Source organism: Schistocerca gregaria, chromosome 5 (assembly GCF_023897955.1).
Source record: "Schistocerca gregaria isolate iqSchGreg1 chromosome 5, iqSchGreg1.2, whole genome shotgun sequence".
Taxonomy (NCBI): domain Eukaryota; kingdom Metazoa; phylum Arthropoda; class Insecta; order Orthoptera; family Acrididae; genus Schistocerca; species Schistocerca gregaria.
The window spans coordinates 108,099,375-108,114,347 of record NC_064924.1 but is presented as its reverse complement, the minus strand read 5'-3'; the positions used below and the strand labels follow the sequence as shown (position 1 = coordinate 108,114,347).

Genomic DNA, 14,973 nt, shown 5'->3' with positions numbered 1-14,973 from the left:
TTTCCCATATGGACACTGCACTACATATTTTGAAGTGGTCTCAAGCGAAGTGACTGTTTCCAGATTAATAAATTTGTGTTAGTTGAGAAGAACTTTTATGCTACATTCTTAACATTCATCCGTTGCTCATTCGTTTCTGACATCAACAGAACAGAGTTTACCCAATGGAAACTACAATCGAAGTTAATAATTTATGATGTATTGATGATATTTTACAGCTGCTTACGCAACAGTTTAGTATTCAAGAGGATGGCGATTTGCGCAGAAACCAAAAAGGAGCTTAAACGAATTTATATTGTCGTGCTGGAAATTTAGAGGAAGGAAGAAAATTTTCTATCAAATTCATCAACAGAACCTCTTGGGGTGACTGTACGAAAAAGCATAATTCTTTATCCTTTACATCTGAGAATGATGTTGCACAATTCGAGAAATCGTAATGGGCCTGGTCTTCCTTCGAGGAAAAAAAGCACATTGTGGTCGTATTTTTTACTTCTATCACATTCCAACTTTGTTTCTCTTCAGGCTGGATTTCTTCTGGACAGCTACTGGGGACATCTGCAGTGTCATCAGTGGATTCTGGACAACATAGACGAAATTATTTTTCTGAAATTGGCCGATATTTATACATCTGTTAGTATTTTATTTTCGCCATCCACAATCGCTCAGAATCAGATCATACTTCAGTCAATAACTGAAATGTTAAAAGACACTGAAGCCGACTGATACGAGAGGTATTCCTGCTCGAACCGGGAACACTAAATGAAAATGTTTTCAAAATTCGAAGATATCTGTTCTAGTACCAATAAAGGCTCTTTATCTGCAAAACTATGCACTTGTTTACAATCATTGTTGGAAGGTTACGAATGTAATGACTATAGGAACACAATTAGGTGAAGAAACAAATCGTGCAAGAGATATTTATGAACAACAGAGTCGCAAGAATCATAAAGACGTTATTACTTGACAAACAGCTAAACATCTGCGTGAAATAATGTGTGTTAATCAGTACTTACTGAGTCCAACATGTGGGTATCCACAAGCTACAGTCAAGAATCAAAGGCCACATCGATCACATTACCTATGATGTTACAGGAATAATGCTTTCATAATCAGATTTTTTCTCGCAATTCTCGCGGAGGCGAGGAGAGCTGGTTCTAAAAAGCAGAGTAAAGACGGATGATAAAATATCGTCCATGTGATGTGATATGCCGGAGTATTAAATCAAAAAGGCGGCTGTTGCAGAGTTTGTGCTGACTACAGAAAGTTACAACCACAGGTTGTCAGTATTCGGTTGGCTTCAGTGGTGGTAATGTCCATTTTGAAAAAACATATCTACATCGACAGTACACAAATGCAAATTTTCACAGATATATCATTCTCATAGATTTTACTCTTAATATACCGTAGAACTCAAACTAGAGATTGAAAGAAAACACAGATAATACCCATCTAAAGGAAGGGTAGCAGCGGTGGTATTCAAAGCTACCCTCCAATTTCATTTATGTCCATCTGTTGTAGAATCCTAGAACACATTCTGCGCTCCAATATAATGAAGGTATTTCGAACAAAATGACCTCCTGTATTCCAACTAGCATGGACTCAGAAAAAATGGGTCATGCGAAATTAACTCGCACTATTTTCACATGACACAATAAAATTCATAGAAAAATCGGTCAAGCGAAATCAAAGCGCGCTATTCTCACATGACACAATGAAAACCATTAAACAAAGAAATCTCGTGGATGCAGAATTTTTTGTTTTTCCAAAGGCGTTTGATTCGGCGGCACCACACCAGCGTTTACTAACAAATGAAATTTGTGACTGGATTGAATATTTCGTAGTAGGAAGGCTGCAGCATGTTATATTGCATGGAGAGCCATCGACAGAAGTAGAACTGAATTGAAGCGTATCCCAGGAAAGCGTGTTGGGACTGTTGATGTTATTTTGTATAGACTCTTGACGTCATATTGTATATAAAGACTTTGCAGACTATGTTAATAGTAAGCGTAGGCTTTCTGCAGATGATATTACCTGTAATGAAGTACTGTTTGAAAAGTCTGCACGATTTTCAAATCTTACCTTGATAAGATTTCAGTGTGGTGCAAATATTGTGCATTTTAAATGTTCGTATTTTAAAACTGAGCAATTCACTAAAATTAAACATTGTGTCTACAATGTCAATATGTCACACCTGTAATCAATCGACTCATACACATATACGAATGTAACCATTTTAGAGGATACGAAACAGAATGATCGCGTAAGCTCAGTAGTAGAAAAATCTGATGGCAGCCTGTGTTGGATATTCGGAAAGTGGAGTTAGTCTGCAAGCGAGATTGCTAAAAAATCACTGGTGCGTCCCGTCTTGGAATATTGTGGAAGTCACGCGGGGTAGCCGCGCGGTCTCAGACATCTTGTCTACATCTACATCTACATGACTACTCTGCAATTCACATTTAAGTGCTTGGCAGAGGGTTCATCGAACCACAATCATACTATCTCTCTACCATTCCACTCCCGAACAGCGAGCGGGAAAAACGAACACCTAAACCTTTCTGTTCGAGCTCTGATTTCTCGTATTTTATTTTGATGATCATTCCTACCTATGTAGGTTGGGCCCAACAAAATATTTTCGCATTCGGAAGAGAAAGTTTGTGACTGAAATTTCGTAAAAAGGTCTCGCCGCGACGAAAAACGTCTATGCTGTAATGACTTCCATCCCAGCTCGTGTATCATATCTGCCACACTCTCTCCCCTATAACGTGATAATACAAAACGAGCTGCCCTTTTTTGCACCCTTTCGATGTCCTCCGTCAATCCCACCTGGTAAGGATCCCACACCGCGCAGCAATATTCTAACAGAGGACGAACGAGTGTAGTGTAAGCTGTCTCTTTAGTGGACTTGTTGCATCTTCTAAGTGTCCTGCCAATGAAACGCAACCTTTGACTCGCCTTCCCCAAAATATTATCTATGTGGTCCTTCCAACTGAAGTTGTTCGTAATTTTAACACCCAGGTACTTAGTTGAATTGACAGCCTTGAGAATTGTACTATTTATCGAGTAATCGAATTCCAACGGATTTCTTTTGGAACTCATGTGGATCACCTCACACTTTTCGTTATTTAGCGTCAACTGCCACCTGACACACCATACAGCAATCTTTTCTAAATCGCTTTGTCACGGTCTGCGCTCGGAGGTTCGAGTCTTCCGTCGGGCATATGTGTGTGTGTGTGTGTGTGTGTGTGAGTGTGAGTGTCTGTGTGATCGTCGTTAGCATAAGTTAGTTTAAGTTAGGTTAAGTAGTGTGGAAGCTAAGGGACCGATGACCTCGGCAGTGTGGTCCCATAAGATCTTACCACAAATTTCCAAATTTTATTGTGTGGAACCACAGCAAGTAGGACTACAAACGGATATTGAGCATGTACAGAGATCAGCAAGAATGGTCACAAGTTTGTATGACGCGTGAGAATGTGTTTCGGAAATTCTGATAAACCTGAGTTGGCATACCCTTATGAAGAGACTCTCCAAAAACCTTCTTAAAATGTTTCAGGAACCATTATTAAGTGAAGAACCAAGAAATATCCTTCAACTTCCTACGTGTCGATTACGTAGTGCCCGTCAAGGCAATATTAAACTACTTATAGCGAGCACAGAGGCTTTTAAGCACTCATTTTTCCTCCGATCCTGACGTCAGTGGAGCGGAGATGAGCACTAAAACGTGTTGAATCCTAAGCAACCTCTGCCATGCACTTCACAGTGGTTTGCAGAGTATGTGTATACATCATATGATCAAACGTATCCATACAGCTATCAGTATGGGGAGTATCCACCCTTCGATTTGTGACGGCTTCACCTTTGTTTAGGGACACTTTCAAAGAAGTTGTCTGAATATCTGTGGAGGAATGGCGGCCCATTATTCCTCAACAGCACAAAGAATTTAGTGATGTTGGGCGCTGGGGTCTGGAGGGAAGGAAACATTTCATGTCATCACAACTGTGTTCCACTGCGGTCACTTGGGGATTATGGGGAGGCTAATCCAGTTCAGGAGTGTTATTGGCCAAAAACGAATGTCTCACAGACGCTGCTTAATGACCGGGTAAATTGACATGATAGCACAATCATCGCTTCCGAACTGCTCCACTACTGTACGCAGTACACAATCCTTCAGAATGAGTTCATATCGTTCCACATTTAGCTTTTTCTTAAGCGCAATAAGGCGACCACACCAGCCGGCCGCGGTGGTCTCGCGGTTCTAGGCGCGCAGTCCGGAACCGTGCGACTGCTACGGTCGAATCCTGCCTCGGGCATGGATGTGTGTGATGTCCTTAGGTTAGTTAGGTTTAAGTAGTTCTAAGTTCTAGGGGACTGATGACCACAGCAGTTGAGTCCCATAGTGCTCAGAGCCATTTGAGCGACCACACCAAATCGTAGGACCATCCCCTACGTAATCCGTAGGTAACGCTCTGCAGCCATTCGCCAAACTCAAACCCTTCCATCGGCTTTCCACAGGATTCTTGACTCCATATCACTCGTTTACAGCCATCCAATGTCCAGTGCCGTCCCTCTTTACACCACCTCAAGCGTCGCTTAGCACTGAACGCATAAACTTGAGTCTTCTAGAGGAGCTGCATGACCACTAATCCCCATTCTCTTTAACTCCCAAAGCACAATCATTGTACTGGCTGGACTGCTGGTAGCACTTTGGATCCCATGAATGATTCCTTCCATTGATTTCTCTCGACGTTTTACAACCACCTTCTGCAATGCTCGACGGTCCCAGTCGGTCGGTACATGTGCGCTGCCTGGCCTTGGTTCAGTTGTGGTTGCTCCTTTGCGTCTTCACTCCACCAACACGTCACCTGTAGCCCACTTGGATGTCCCTCATGGATTTTTCACTCACGTGACACCCGATGGCTAGTTCACATTCGGAGTCACTCGCCTGGACGACCCATTTTACTGTCACTGCTTCTCAATACGACAATACTCCCGCTTCCTTACGCCGCCTCTAATGACCTCGTTGTCGACAGGACTTTAGCCACTGATCTTCCTTCCTTCTTTCCTTAGGCCGGTATTACAAAAAAATGGTTCAAATGGCTCTGAGCACTACGGGACTTAACATCTATGGTCATCAGTCCCCTAGAACTTAGAACTACTTAAACCTAACTAACGTAAGGACATCGCACGAGGCAGAGAAAATCCCTGACCCCGCCGGGAATTGAACCCGGGAACCCGGGTCCAGTATTACACTATCAAATTTCTTTGTCAAACATTTGATCAAAGATGTGATCAAATATTCAGTCAAATATATGACTAAGATCTTGGACGAGCGCTAGAAGAGGTATTACACTGTCATCATATTTTTCGTCAAAGTTCAAGATGGCTGACAACAACAACTTGTTATTAATCGCAGCAGTTGCATGTATCACAATTGCACTGTGTGCACATGCGGAAGAGAAAAGGGGAAAAACAGGTTTTACGACGACACGATAATAGCATTCAAGAAAACTTGTTACGTGAGCTTATAGTGGAGGACGTCAAGTCGTACATCAATTACTTAAGAATGGATGAGCATACATTACTGTATGTGCTCAGTGAAGTGTATCCTCATATCACAAGGCACAATATTCACTTAAGAACTGGAGAAGACAGGCTCACTGTAACACTCAGATTCCTTGCGACAGAAGAGAGTTTGGTTAGGTTAGGTCTCCTATCTTCTTAATCTATTTTTGTATTCAGGGTGCCTGGCGTTGAAAGCGGGTCATCAGCTTCATACATCTCTATTTTTAGTAGTTGTCGGCACATACGAATTGTATTTACCGGCAATGTTTATGAAAACACTACAGACGGCAGAACGCTGCAGCGATGCTAGCGCTCCGTGTGGTAACATGTCACACTGCAGTGAACAGAAGACAAGCGACTTCTTTGGTCAAATCTACAGCGAGGTGCTAGATTTGATCAAATATTGGACAACATTTGACAAAGTTCCCTATTACACCATCAAATATCTTTGACAAAGATTTTTGACAAAGATATTTTACAAAGAAATTTGACAGTGAAATACCGGCCTTACCTCCTGTCTCCCTTGATACTAGTAGTGTCGGCCTCTCGTGTCATCTAATGTCATTTGTGCATTATATAGGGGTGACAGATACTTTTGGTCAGATACCGCAGATCTAGGTGGCTGGTAGAAAAGACACATCTCCGTTTTTTAAAACGACTGTTATTCGCTTTCAGCCATTTCAGCAGTGGTTGTTCCCTTGTAGAATTTAAGACCACTGTAAATGCGGAAGTTATACTCACATATGTGTTACTACGAATAGGCAGAACAAGAAACACTGGAGCAGCTGACAGGCGAGTGGGATAGCGCAGATCTGCGACAGCGAGTCAACTGGGGCGCTTTGCTGCAGCGACCGCGACCCCTAATGACATTTCCGTAGCGCAGTGCCGGCGGGCTAAATGTAGCGTGCTTGATTATGAGAACCTTCGATGTCAGGGAACTCATTACCGGCCTCTTCCGCCGCCGATAAGGTTGCCGCGACTTGGAGTAACGGCTCTCTCCGTCACCCGGCCCCGGAGAAGAAATCACCATTACCGGGATTTCTCCCTGCCTCCCGAGTGTTTGGATCGAGATAGAGTGGAAAACTCTGAGGCACATTAGGCTGCTAAGGCGCCTCCTAACGAAATGGCAAAAATCGTAGCGCACTGGCCCGATTTCCGTCCTCATTCTGTGCTGGAGAGGAAAGTGGCTAACTCATCTCATGTATGCAGTTTGCACACAGTAGCTCCGTTACTACAGTCGGTCTTCAATCGCTGCCCTCTGAAGTTGCACATGCAGCTGTAGCTGGAGGTCACGCCACACATCTGCTACCAAGCTAGAGAAATTCACCAGGGGTCAGTTCTGTGCACGTTTTACACGGCAGGAGAATCGTGTTTCCCTTTTAGATTAGCTTTCAACTACTTGCGAAAAATTTCCTTATTATATTTGGTTTTGTGTGGTACTATCGGAAAAAATAGCTCCCTCTCAAGAAATGGTCCCTCATGCCTAATATTAAAACACGTACTACACACTACAGGTATATTGTATACAAACATGGTAACAGAATGACGCATCTGATCAGTTTTGTCTAACGCAACAACTACAGTATGTTGCTTAACCTCCTCCAGCATCACTACGGTTTACAGTCGGGCGTGAGGACTGTCCGAAAGTAGATTGAAGGCAGTGGTGCAAGTAGGGGACAGTTGCCTATATTGTATCGGCTACAGATTTCTACCTAAGGCAGACCTTGTTGCGACGTAAAGTTAAGCGCCTGCACGCTAGTCGGGAACGAAAAAGAAGAGAGGGCTGTGAGGTCAGCCAATTGCAAGCTGACCGACCCATCTCCAGGTCGACAACGCTACAGCAGCGGCCCCTACATCAAGAGGACTTAACCGCCACGGCCAACTTCCAGTGTTGCTCCAAGACTAGTGACTTGTATAGCAGCGACTTAGGAATCGTTTATACTGAAGAAGCTTGTGTATTTCGTAGACCAGGCTTTGTTCGTGACACATTTGTGTAATCACGAAGTTAAGTAATTTTTCCATTTGTAATAAAACTCATTAATACGATCTGTTTGAATTGTTTGTCTAGCGCCTGCCGGGGTGGCCGAGCGGTTCTAGGCGCTACATCCTGCCTCGGGCATGGGTTTGTGTGATGTACTTAGGTTAGTTAGGTTTAAGTAGTTCTAAGTTCTAGGGGACTGATGACCTCAGAAGTTTAGTCGCATAGTGCTCAGAGCCATTTGAACCATTTTTTTGTTTTTTTTGTTTGTCTAGCGAACCAATAATGCAGCTTTCCAGACACCCCATATTTAACGACTATGCTGGATTTAACATACCTCTTATACATGCGACATTTAGTGACTTCAGCTATGAGTTCTGTGTGCTGAGGATCAGAACGTATGAAGACAGCGTTGATTTTGTCGAACTTTTCATCTAAACTTATGTCTATTATTACAAGTGGTAACATAATGTTTTAGATGTGGGTGAATATATCTGAAATAGTCTCAGTTTTGAGACAGTCACCAGTCTGTATTTGTTGTGGTTCGTTTGTAGGAAACCGACAAAGAGAAAATGACGATGATACCAATAATGAACCACTGTAAGTTTCCAATACAGTAGCGGTACACTTTAAGAAACTTGCTCCACAGTGAGTTTTACAAAATGCATTTCGCGCTAATAATGCAACATAATGTTTAAAAATGATTTTGTGTATTTTCAATGCATTCTTTAACCTAAGTTATAAATTACATAAGTTTTCGTATTACGGTATGGCAAGAGAAAGGCGTTGTGGAAAGATGAACTGTATACAGCCGTAACAGTATACTCCAACGGGGCTCATGGATTAAATAAATTTGTAAGCATGTAACTGTGTCGTACGTCAACAACCACGAGGCACCCTGAAACTAAAAACGAATGTGCGAACTGCGGTATATAATTTTTGCTGTAGAAAGTGTTTTCTAATGAAGTTGAAAACGGGTTGAAAAACCATATTTTTACATTGGAAGAGATAACGTTCGGTTTAAACATGTCGAACGTAAGAAAACTTCTTTTCGACATTTCAGAAGGAAACGGACTGTTGTAATGCACAAGAAGCCATAGTTGGAAAATAGTGGGCTGAAGGTGACCATCCAAGTAATATCACCAAATCCGAGTGAAATGGTGGAAGCTCCAAACAGAACCACCAAGGTCTATTCTTGAATCAGAATAACAAAGTGACTGACAGCGAAACACAGTCGAACGTGGAAGGCAGCTGTTGTCGGTTCGTGAGGGCGCAGAGTGGCTGCAGCTGGACGACAAGCGACTTCTGCAGCTCGTTGGACATGTGAGGCTGTTCTGGCCAGTTAAATACGCCCTAACGAAACGCCACTGTGTCAAGCTACTACTGAAAGTTGTCGTTACCGTCGAATCCTTGCGTGTGTGGAAGGAAGGCTCACAAAGCGAGTTCGTGATATCTTCCGGCCGCCATCTTAACAAGGCATTATTTTCCGTACGCAGAATGACGTCTGAAATCTAATTACGTTGTAATATACTCGTGCACTTAAGGGATTCTGTGGCATGTCTCTTATTTTTCGCTTATTTGGGGGCATAGAGGAAATCGGTTTTAAAGACTAAAGATAAATAACCCTCTACCTCCGATTCTTTAAAGAATCGAGCTCTCACGTATGAAACAGATGCGAAGGTGAGATTGTTCTATAATTGTGGTAACGTGTTAAACATATGACGTTAATCTTGCAAGACCTATATGGTTGAACACGCACAATTCTAATTACATTGGTTTTATTTCGAATTGTTCACCCACAGACTACTGTAAAATTCAAAATCAAAAAAACCTGATAATGCATTGTCAGGTTTTAATATGTTTTCTGCCATTGTAAATAATTCAGCCTTACTGTAGTGTGACAAATATGAGTGAGTGCGCTGTACGAGTAGTGAATAAGATTCTTGACTCTGTGTTTAACTTTCTATGTAGTTTGCTTGCACGCCTCAGTTGAGCAACGCTGGAGCATTCTTATCTGAGGCACAGTAGCGAGCGTTTTTTTTTTTTTTTTTTTTTTTTTTTTTTTTTTTTTTTTTTTTTTTTTTGGGAGCCGATCTGATATTTGTGTTTCTGGGAGAAATTACCTGAAATACTTTATTATCGTGATAAAAACTTGTTTGTAATTATATGTTATTGATTCTACTGATGGAGAAGATTTTTTGGACGAATATTTCAAGGTACCAAATGCACGCACCAGAATAGAATGTTTGTTTCTTAGAACCATTAATTGTAGCAAATCTCGTCACTCATACAGGGTGTTACAAAAAGGCACGGCCAAACTTTCAGGAAACATTTCTTACACACAAATAAAGGAAAGATGTTATGTGGACATGAGTCCGGAAACGTAGTTCATGCACGATGGAGCTCCTGCACATTTCAGTCGAAGTGTTCGTACGCTTCTCAAAAAAATATTCGGTGACCGATGGATTGGTAGAGGCGGACCAATTCCATGGCCTCCACGATCTCCTGACCTCAACCCTCTTGACTTTCATTTATGGGGGCATTTGAAGCTCTTGTCTACGCAACCTCGGTACCAAATGTAGAGATTAATGATTAATGTGATTTGGAGAGAAGTAATAAAATGAGCTCTAACATGGAAAGTAAGCGTTTCCGGACACATGTCCACATAACATATTTTCTTCCTTTGTGTGTGAGGAATGTTTCCAGAAAGTTTTGCCGTACCTTTTTGTAACACCCTGTATATGAGTAGCGTTGATCTGTTCTCTTTGTTTTCATTATGTCATAAATCAAGCAATTGGTTGAAATATCTGTAATTTTTGTATGAGAGAATTTCATAATTGTTGTAGTCTTCTTATGTTGTACAGTCTCTTTTGACAACAATTAGAATTTGACTTTTCAAGAACACCTTTCTTTAAACTGAAATTCACCCTCAAATCTCTCAGTAAAGTTTTGAATAATTGTTCTTATGTGGATTGCACCTTACGTCACACGAAGCCACAGATTGTTTCTGACAAGAAAGAAAAACTTACTAGTAAGTACACTATTTTTCTTTAACTGCTGCATTTGCTGATTTCAGTTTGCATTCGACAACATAGTGCACCAGACACAAAACAGCATGCTGAGTTTGAGATAAGTTACTTTTATTTCTGGTAATATCTCACGTTGCATTCTTGTGAGCAAACAGTACGTCGTTAGAATTTTTATGTATTGTGCTAAGTAGGCAGATTAGTTTCCTGTGAACAGTGTAGGCACTATCAAATAGTTATTTCCTTCCGAGTAGAGCAGTTTCTTATTTTTGTGGATATTTCAAGTCAGACAGTGAATTTCATGTCACCCCACTTTCATAACGTACTTTGGAATTACGTTTCAGTTAAAAATAGTTCCCATTGAGTAAATAATTAGGTTATTTTGGGATTTAATTAGATTCATTTCCATTTTTTCACATTCAGTAATTCACTAAGATTGAAGGTTTGTTTCACGACACTGTTCAAGTGCAACACAGGGCGTTTCAAAAGTATTGTTCAGCGGCTGAATACGATATCTATGGCGCACATTACACGAGGAGAAAGGTTTTGAAATAGAGTATCCATTATTTTCACTTATAAATAATTTTTATAGAAAACGTACACCCTTCATATGTTCTTCTAAGACCTTTCCGGCAAGAAGTGCAAGAGTCACGCAATTTATTTTAGACTTGATGATACCAAAGTAGTTCCTAAAAGCAAGGTTATTAAACTGCAGTTTAATAATATAACTTCCTGCAAATACTACGGTACCACTTTTGTGATTTACAAATGCGAATGTTACAAAATACAACTGCACTTAATTTTCCTTTTAATAAAAGTTAATAGTAAAGCAATAACAATTTGAAACGTGGTGCTTAATCCTGAAGTATTATCGCATGAGTAACGAACATTTAGTAACCGATCATCTGTTTTCCTCTCAATACTTTGTGCGACTGTAAGGGATAAAAAATTTGAAAAGATTTGAACTTATGTTTAAAGTTTGTTGGAAGTTGGAAGATGTTCTGATTATCAAACACTGAATGAGTATAGTTTGGGTAATTTGGATTTAAGAAAAGCAAGTTTTTCACACATTTCAGCGTCTTGAACTCTTTATCGTGCAATGGTATAATTTTGCATGTACGTTCAGGGGTACATGTGGATACTGTGCATGAAATGTGTTGCGAATAGAGTCAGTAGCAGAGAAATGGTAAACTGAATGTACGGCTGAGGGAGCTTTACTGCATCAACAGCTAAAATGGGGAGCGATAAATTATTTCCTCTCTTTATTTTGTGAGCCATGTCAACGAGGAAAAAATTTCGAAAATATTTACAATTATTCGTCAAGTTTATTGAAAGTCGCTAAATGCTCTTATTCTCAAATAATAGGTGAATATGGTCTGGGTAATCTGCGCGCCGTGAGTTATGCTGCCTAATGAGGTGTATACAGTTTCCAACTTTAATGCTTGTATTATGGTGTTCAAGGTGAGATTTTACCTTCTCTATTTCAAATTTTTAAGTTCAGTCAATAATTATATTAAATACTCAAAATCAAATTCTTACCCGCCAGGCCAAGCGCGCTAACGCGCCGGCCCCGGATGGAATCCACCCGGCGGATTAACGACGAGAGTCGGTGTGCTGGTTTTAGGTGGTTTTCCACACCCCGCTAGGTGAATACCGGGCTGATCTCCACGTTCCGCCTCAGTTACACGCGTCGCAGACATTTGAAAACACGTCCGAACTATTTCACGATTTACACTAGACGCAGACAGTTGCGGTACACTGATTCCCTCCTGGGAGATACGGAGTGGCAGCAGAAGGGTATCTGGGCACTCCTAGCACTAACAGTGCCAAATACGTTGTAACTACGCTGACCCTGCGACCACTGCGGGACTATATCGTAAGCGAAAGAAAGAAAGACTCAAAATCAAATTCTTGTTGTCGCTGGAAGATGTGAGATAGGTGGTCTTCAACAGGGTGTAGGTTGCCACGTGCGAGCTTTAGCCACTCAGTAACGAAGATATTAAGTATGAAATTAATCTGAGATTCACATATCATAATAATGTAGTCCGCGACCTCGCAGAGGCTGGGTACTTACAGAGGACCTCCAGCTTGACGCTCTTGCGCATGGGCTTGTCGCCGCGCTGCGCCATCACCGGATTGCTCGCCTCGCAGTGCAGCGTGCGCTCGTTCTCGTACAGCGTCGCCTGGAAGATGAGCGTGTTCCGCGTCGTGAACGTGCCGTCGTCCTGCAACACGCAAAACACGCCGCCTTAATAATGCAAGGCTGCTGCCGCCCGCTGTGTCTAGTTCTGTATTATATCGCTCCCATGCGAACGTGAGTGTCGCATGGATAACCGTCGTATCACGTCTACTTTATTTCAACGTTTATCGCGTATCACCCCAGTGCGAACCATGCGCAAGTTACAAGTGCACAGGATTTCGTGTCCACTATTAATTTGAATAAACCATTTTCTACTTTAGGTTGCGTCATATGGATGCACTAAAAGTAATACTAACTAATGTTTCGACAGTCTTTGCAGGGATCCTCTTCATAGAGACGTAACTGTTTTATAGCTCGTTTAAGTGTTTTACAAATACTCAGCTTAATGCCAAAATAATTATATTCAAATAAACTTCAATATTATGAAATCATTTCTGAAGTATTTTATGCACTACAGCGATATATGGAACTCAGAGGGGGGACGATAAACAGTATAGACAAGAAAGGGATAGAAGATTATGAAATGAAGTGCTACAGATGAATAATGAACGTCACATGCCTACATCGAGTAAATAATGAAGGGGTACTCAACAGAATTGAAGAGAAGAGATTTTATGTATGACTTACCTAAAAGATAGAATAGGTTGCTAGGACAGAATCTGACGCATCAACGAATCTTCAGTTTAGTAGCAGAAGAAAGTTTGAGGGATAAAAATAGCAAAGTGAGATTAAGGTTTGAATATGGTAAACAGGTTTAAATGGATGTAGCGCACAGCAGTTATGAGGAGATTAAAAGATTTGTGTGGATAGCTGCATGAAACCAGTATTCGGAATGATGTCTACAACCAAATACATAAAATTAGTACTTACGTGTGATCGTTTGACCATGTGACACATAGTATTAAACAGCCAGCGTGACACACTAAAATCTGTTCTTGGTCACATTTGGGAGAAAGCTCTGACGTCACACATAATTTTATAAATCGTGTTAATGTCGCTTTATCATCATTTGAAGTGGACGGTAAGTCCCCTTATATCCCAAAGACTTTCTACTTATTAGCCTACAAAATACATTATGCTAACTGTTGGTTCTCTAAGAGTGTTACTCTCTGAATATTGCATTCTAATTGGTCATCTTGTCGAAGGAGATACGCCTGCCTCGAATGTCAACGTCCGTCGTAATTACGGAGGACGCGGACTCTAACTTGTTTCTTCTCCTGAGGGTTGGGGTTCGAGGAACGGGGTGAGGTGGTTGGGGGGGGGGGGGGGGGGGAACTTGGGGAAGGGGCTACTCGGAGTAAATGTGAACCCTTGATTTCCCGCCAGACATGCCTGAAATGAGGCACGACAAACTCTGAGTGTCGACTTCAGTGGCCGCAACTTTTTGTTTCTCTCTTATTGTCATCTCCTCTCTTGTTGCCATCTTCTCTCTTGATCAGTCGACACTCTCTGCGTATCCGTGAAGCAATACCCGTAGGAGAACGTTAAGTGAGCAACAGCACTTCCCTGACTCGCTGCTTTTTCTGTTTCATCAGCCTCAGATACGCATGCACCCTGTTAGCAGGAATTCACCGCATTCTCTGATTTTTAAAGGACAAGATACCAAAAATCCAAGCAGAACCAGTTATTACAGCAGACAGAAGTGGAAGAAATAGGGAATTTTAAACAATAATCATTAACTGTATTATTGTAGCCATTAAAAATATCTTGGTATCACATTTAGCAAACCAAATACAATAGGTCAGAAATCACCCCGCTACTTATATCATTTTTCTTTGGTACATTTTCTTTGTCAGCTGAAATTAGACGTTTAGTGAAATACTGGACCTTCAGATTGCAAGACTGGGAAAATAAAACTGAATTCGAAGATTTTCTGCAGGATTTGAGCCGTGTTGATGACAACAGCATTCGCCATAAAATACGTGGCATTAGAATCAGAGCTCAGAGTTGCAGATGAGGACGGAAGCACTCCAGTTTTAGACGCCAATTCACTTTGTCCATTAAGCAAATAAAGAACGGGTTCCTTTAAAACAGCCTTCTTGATAAGATTTCTTTTTTTGCGCGATTTATAAAGCGTTTCGCAAAAGGGGAAGAAATGCATTGTGGGTTTCGGAGCTTTTCGGTTTTACGAGGGATTTCCGCATAAATCTAGGATTTCAAGAATCTTATTCCGCGAATGAGCTCATTGTGTTTTAATGCTGAGCGTAAAG

The 14,973-nt window shown here is 41.3% G+C and overlaps 1 protein-coding gene across 1 annotated transcript in view; it reads right to left on the bottom strand.

The window, feature by feature from the left end:
- LOC126272086 (hemicentin-1) overlaps positions 1 to 14,973 on the bottom strand; it is a 1,030,571-nt gene that overhangs the window by 337,694 nt on the left and 677,904 nt on the right. Inside the window, exon 7 of the mRNA XM_049974649.1 lies at positions 12,638 to 12,788. Coding sequence (XP_049830606.1) covers positions 12,638 to 12,788 — 151 coding nt within the window. The remainder of the gene's footprint in view (positions 1 to 12,637; positions 12,789 to 14,973) is intronic.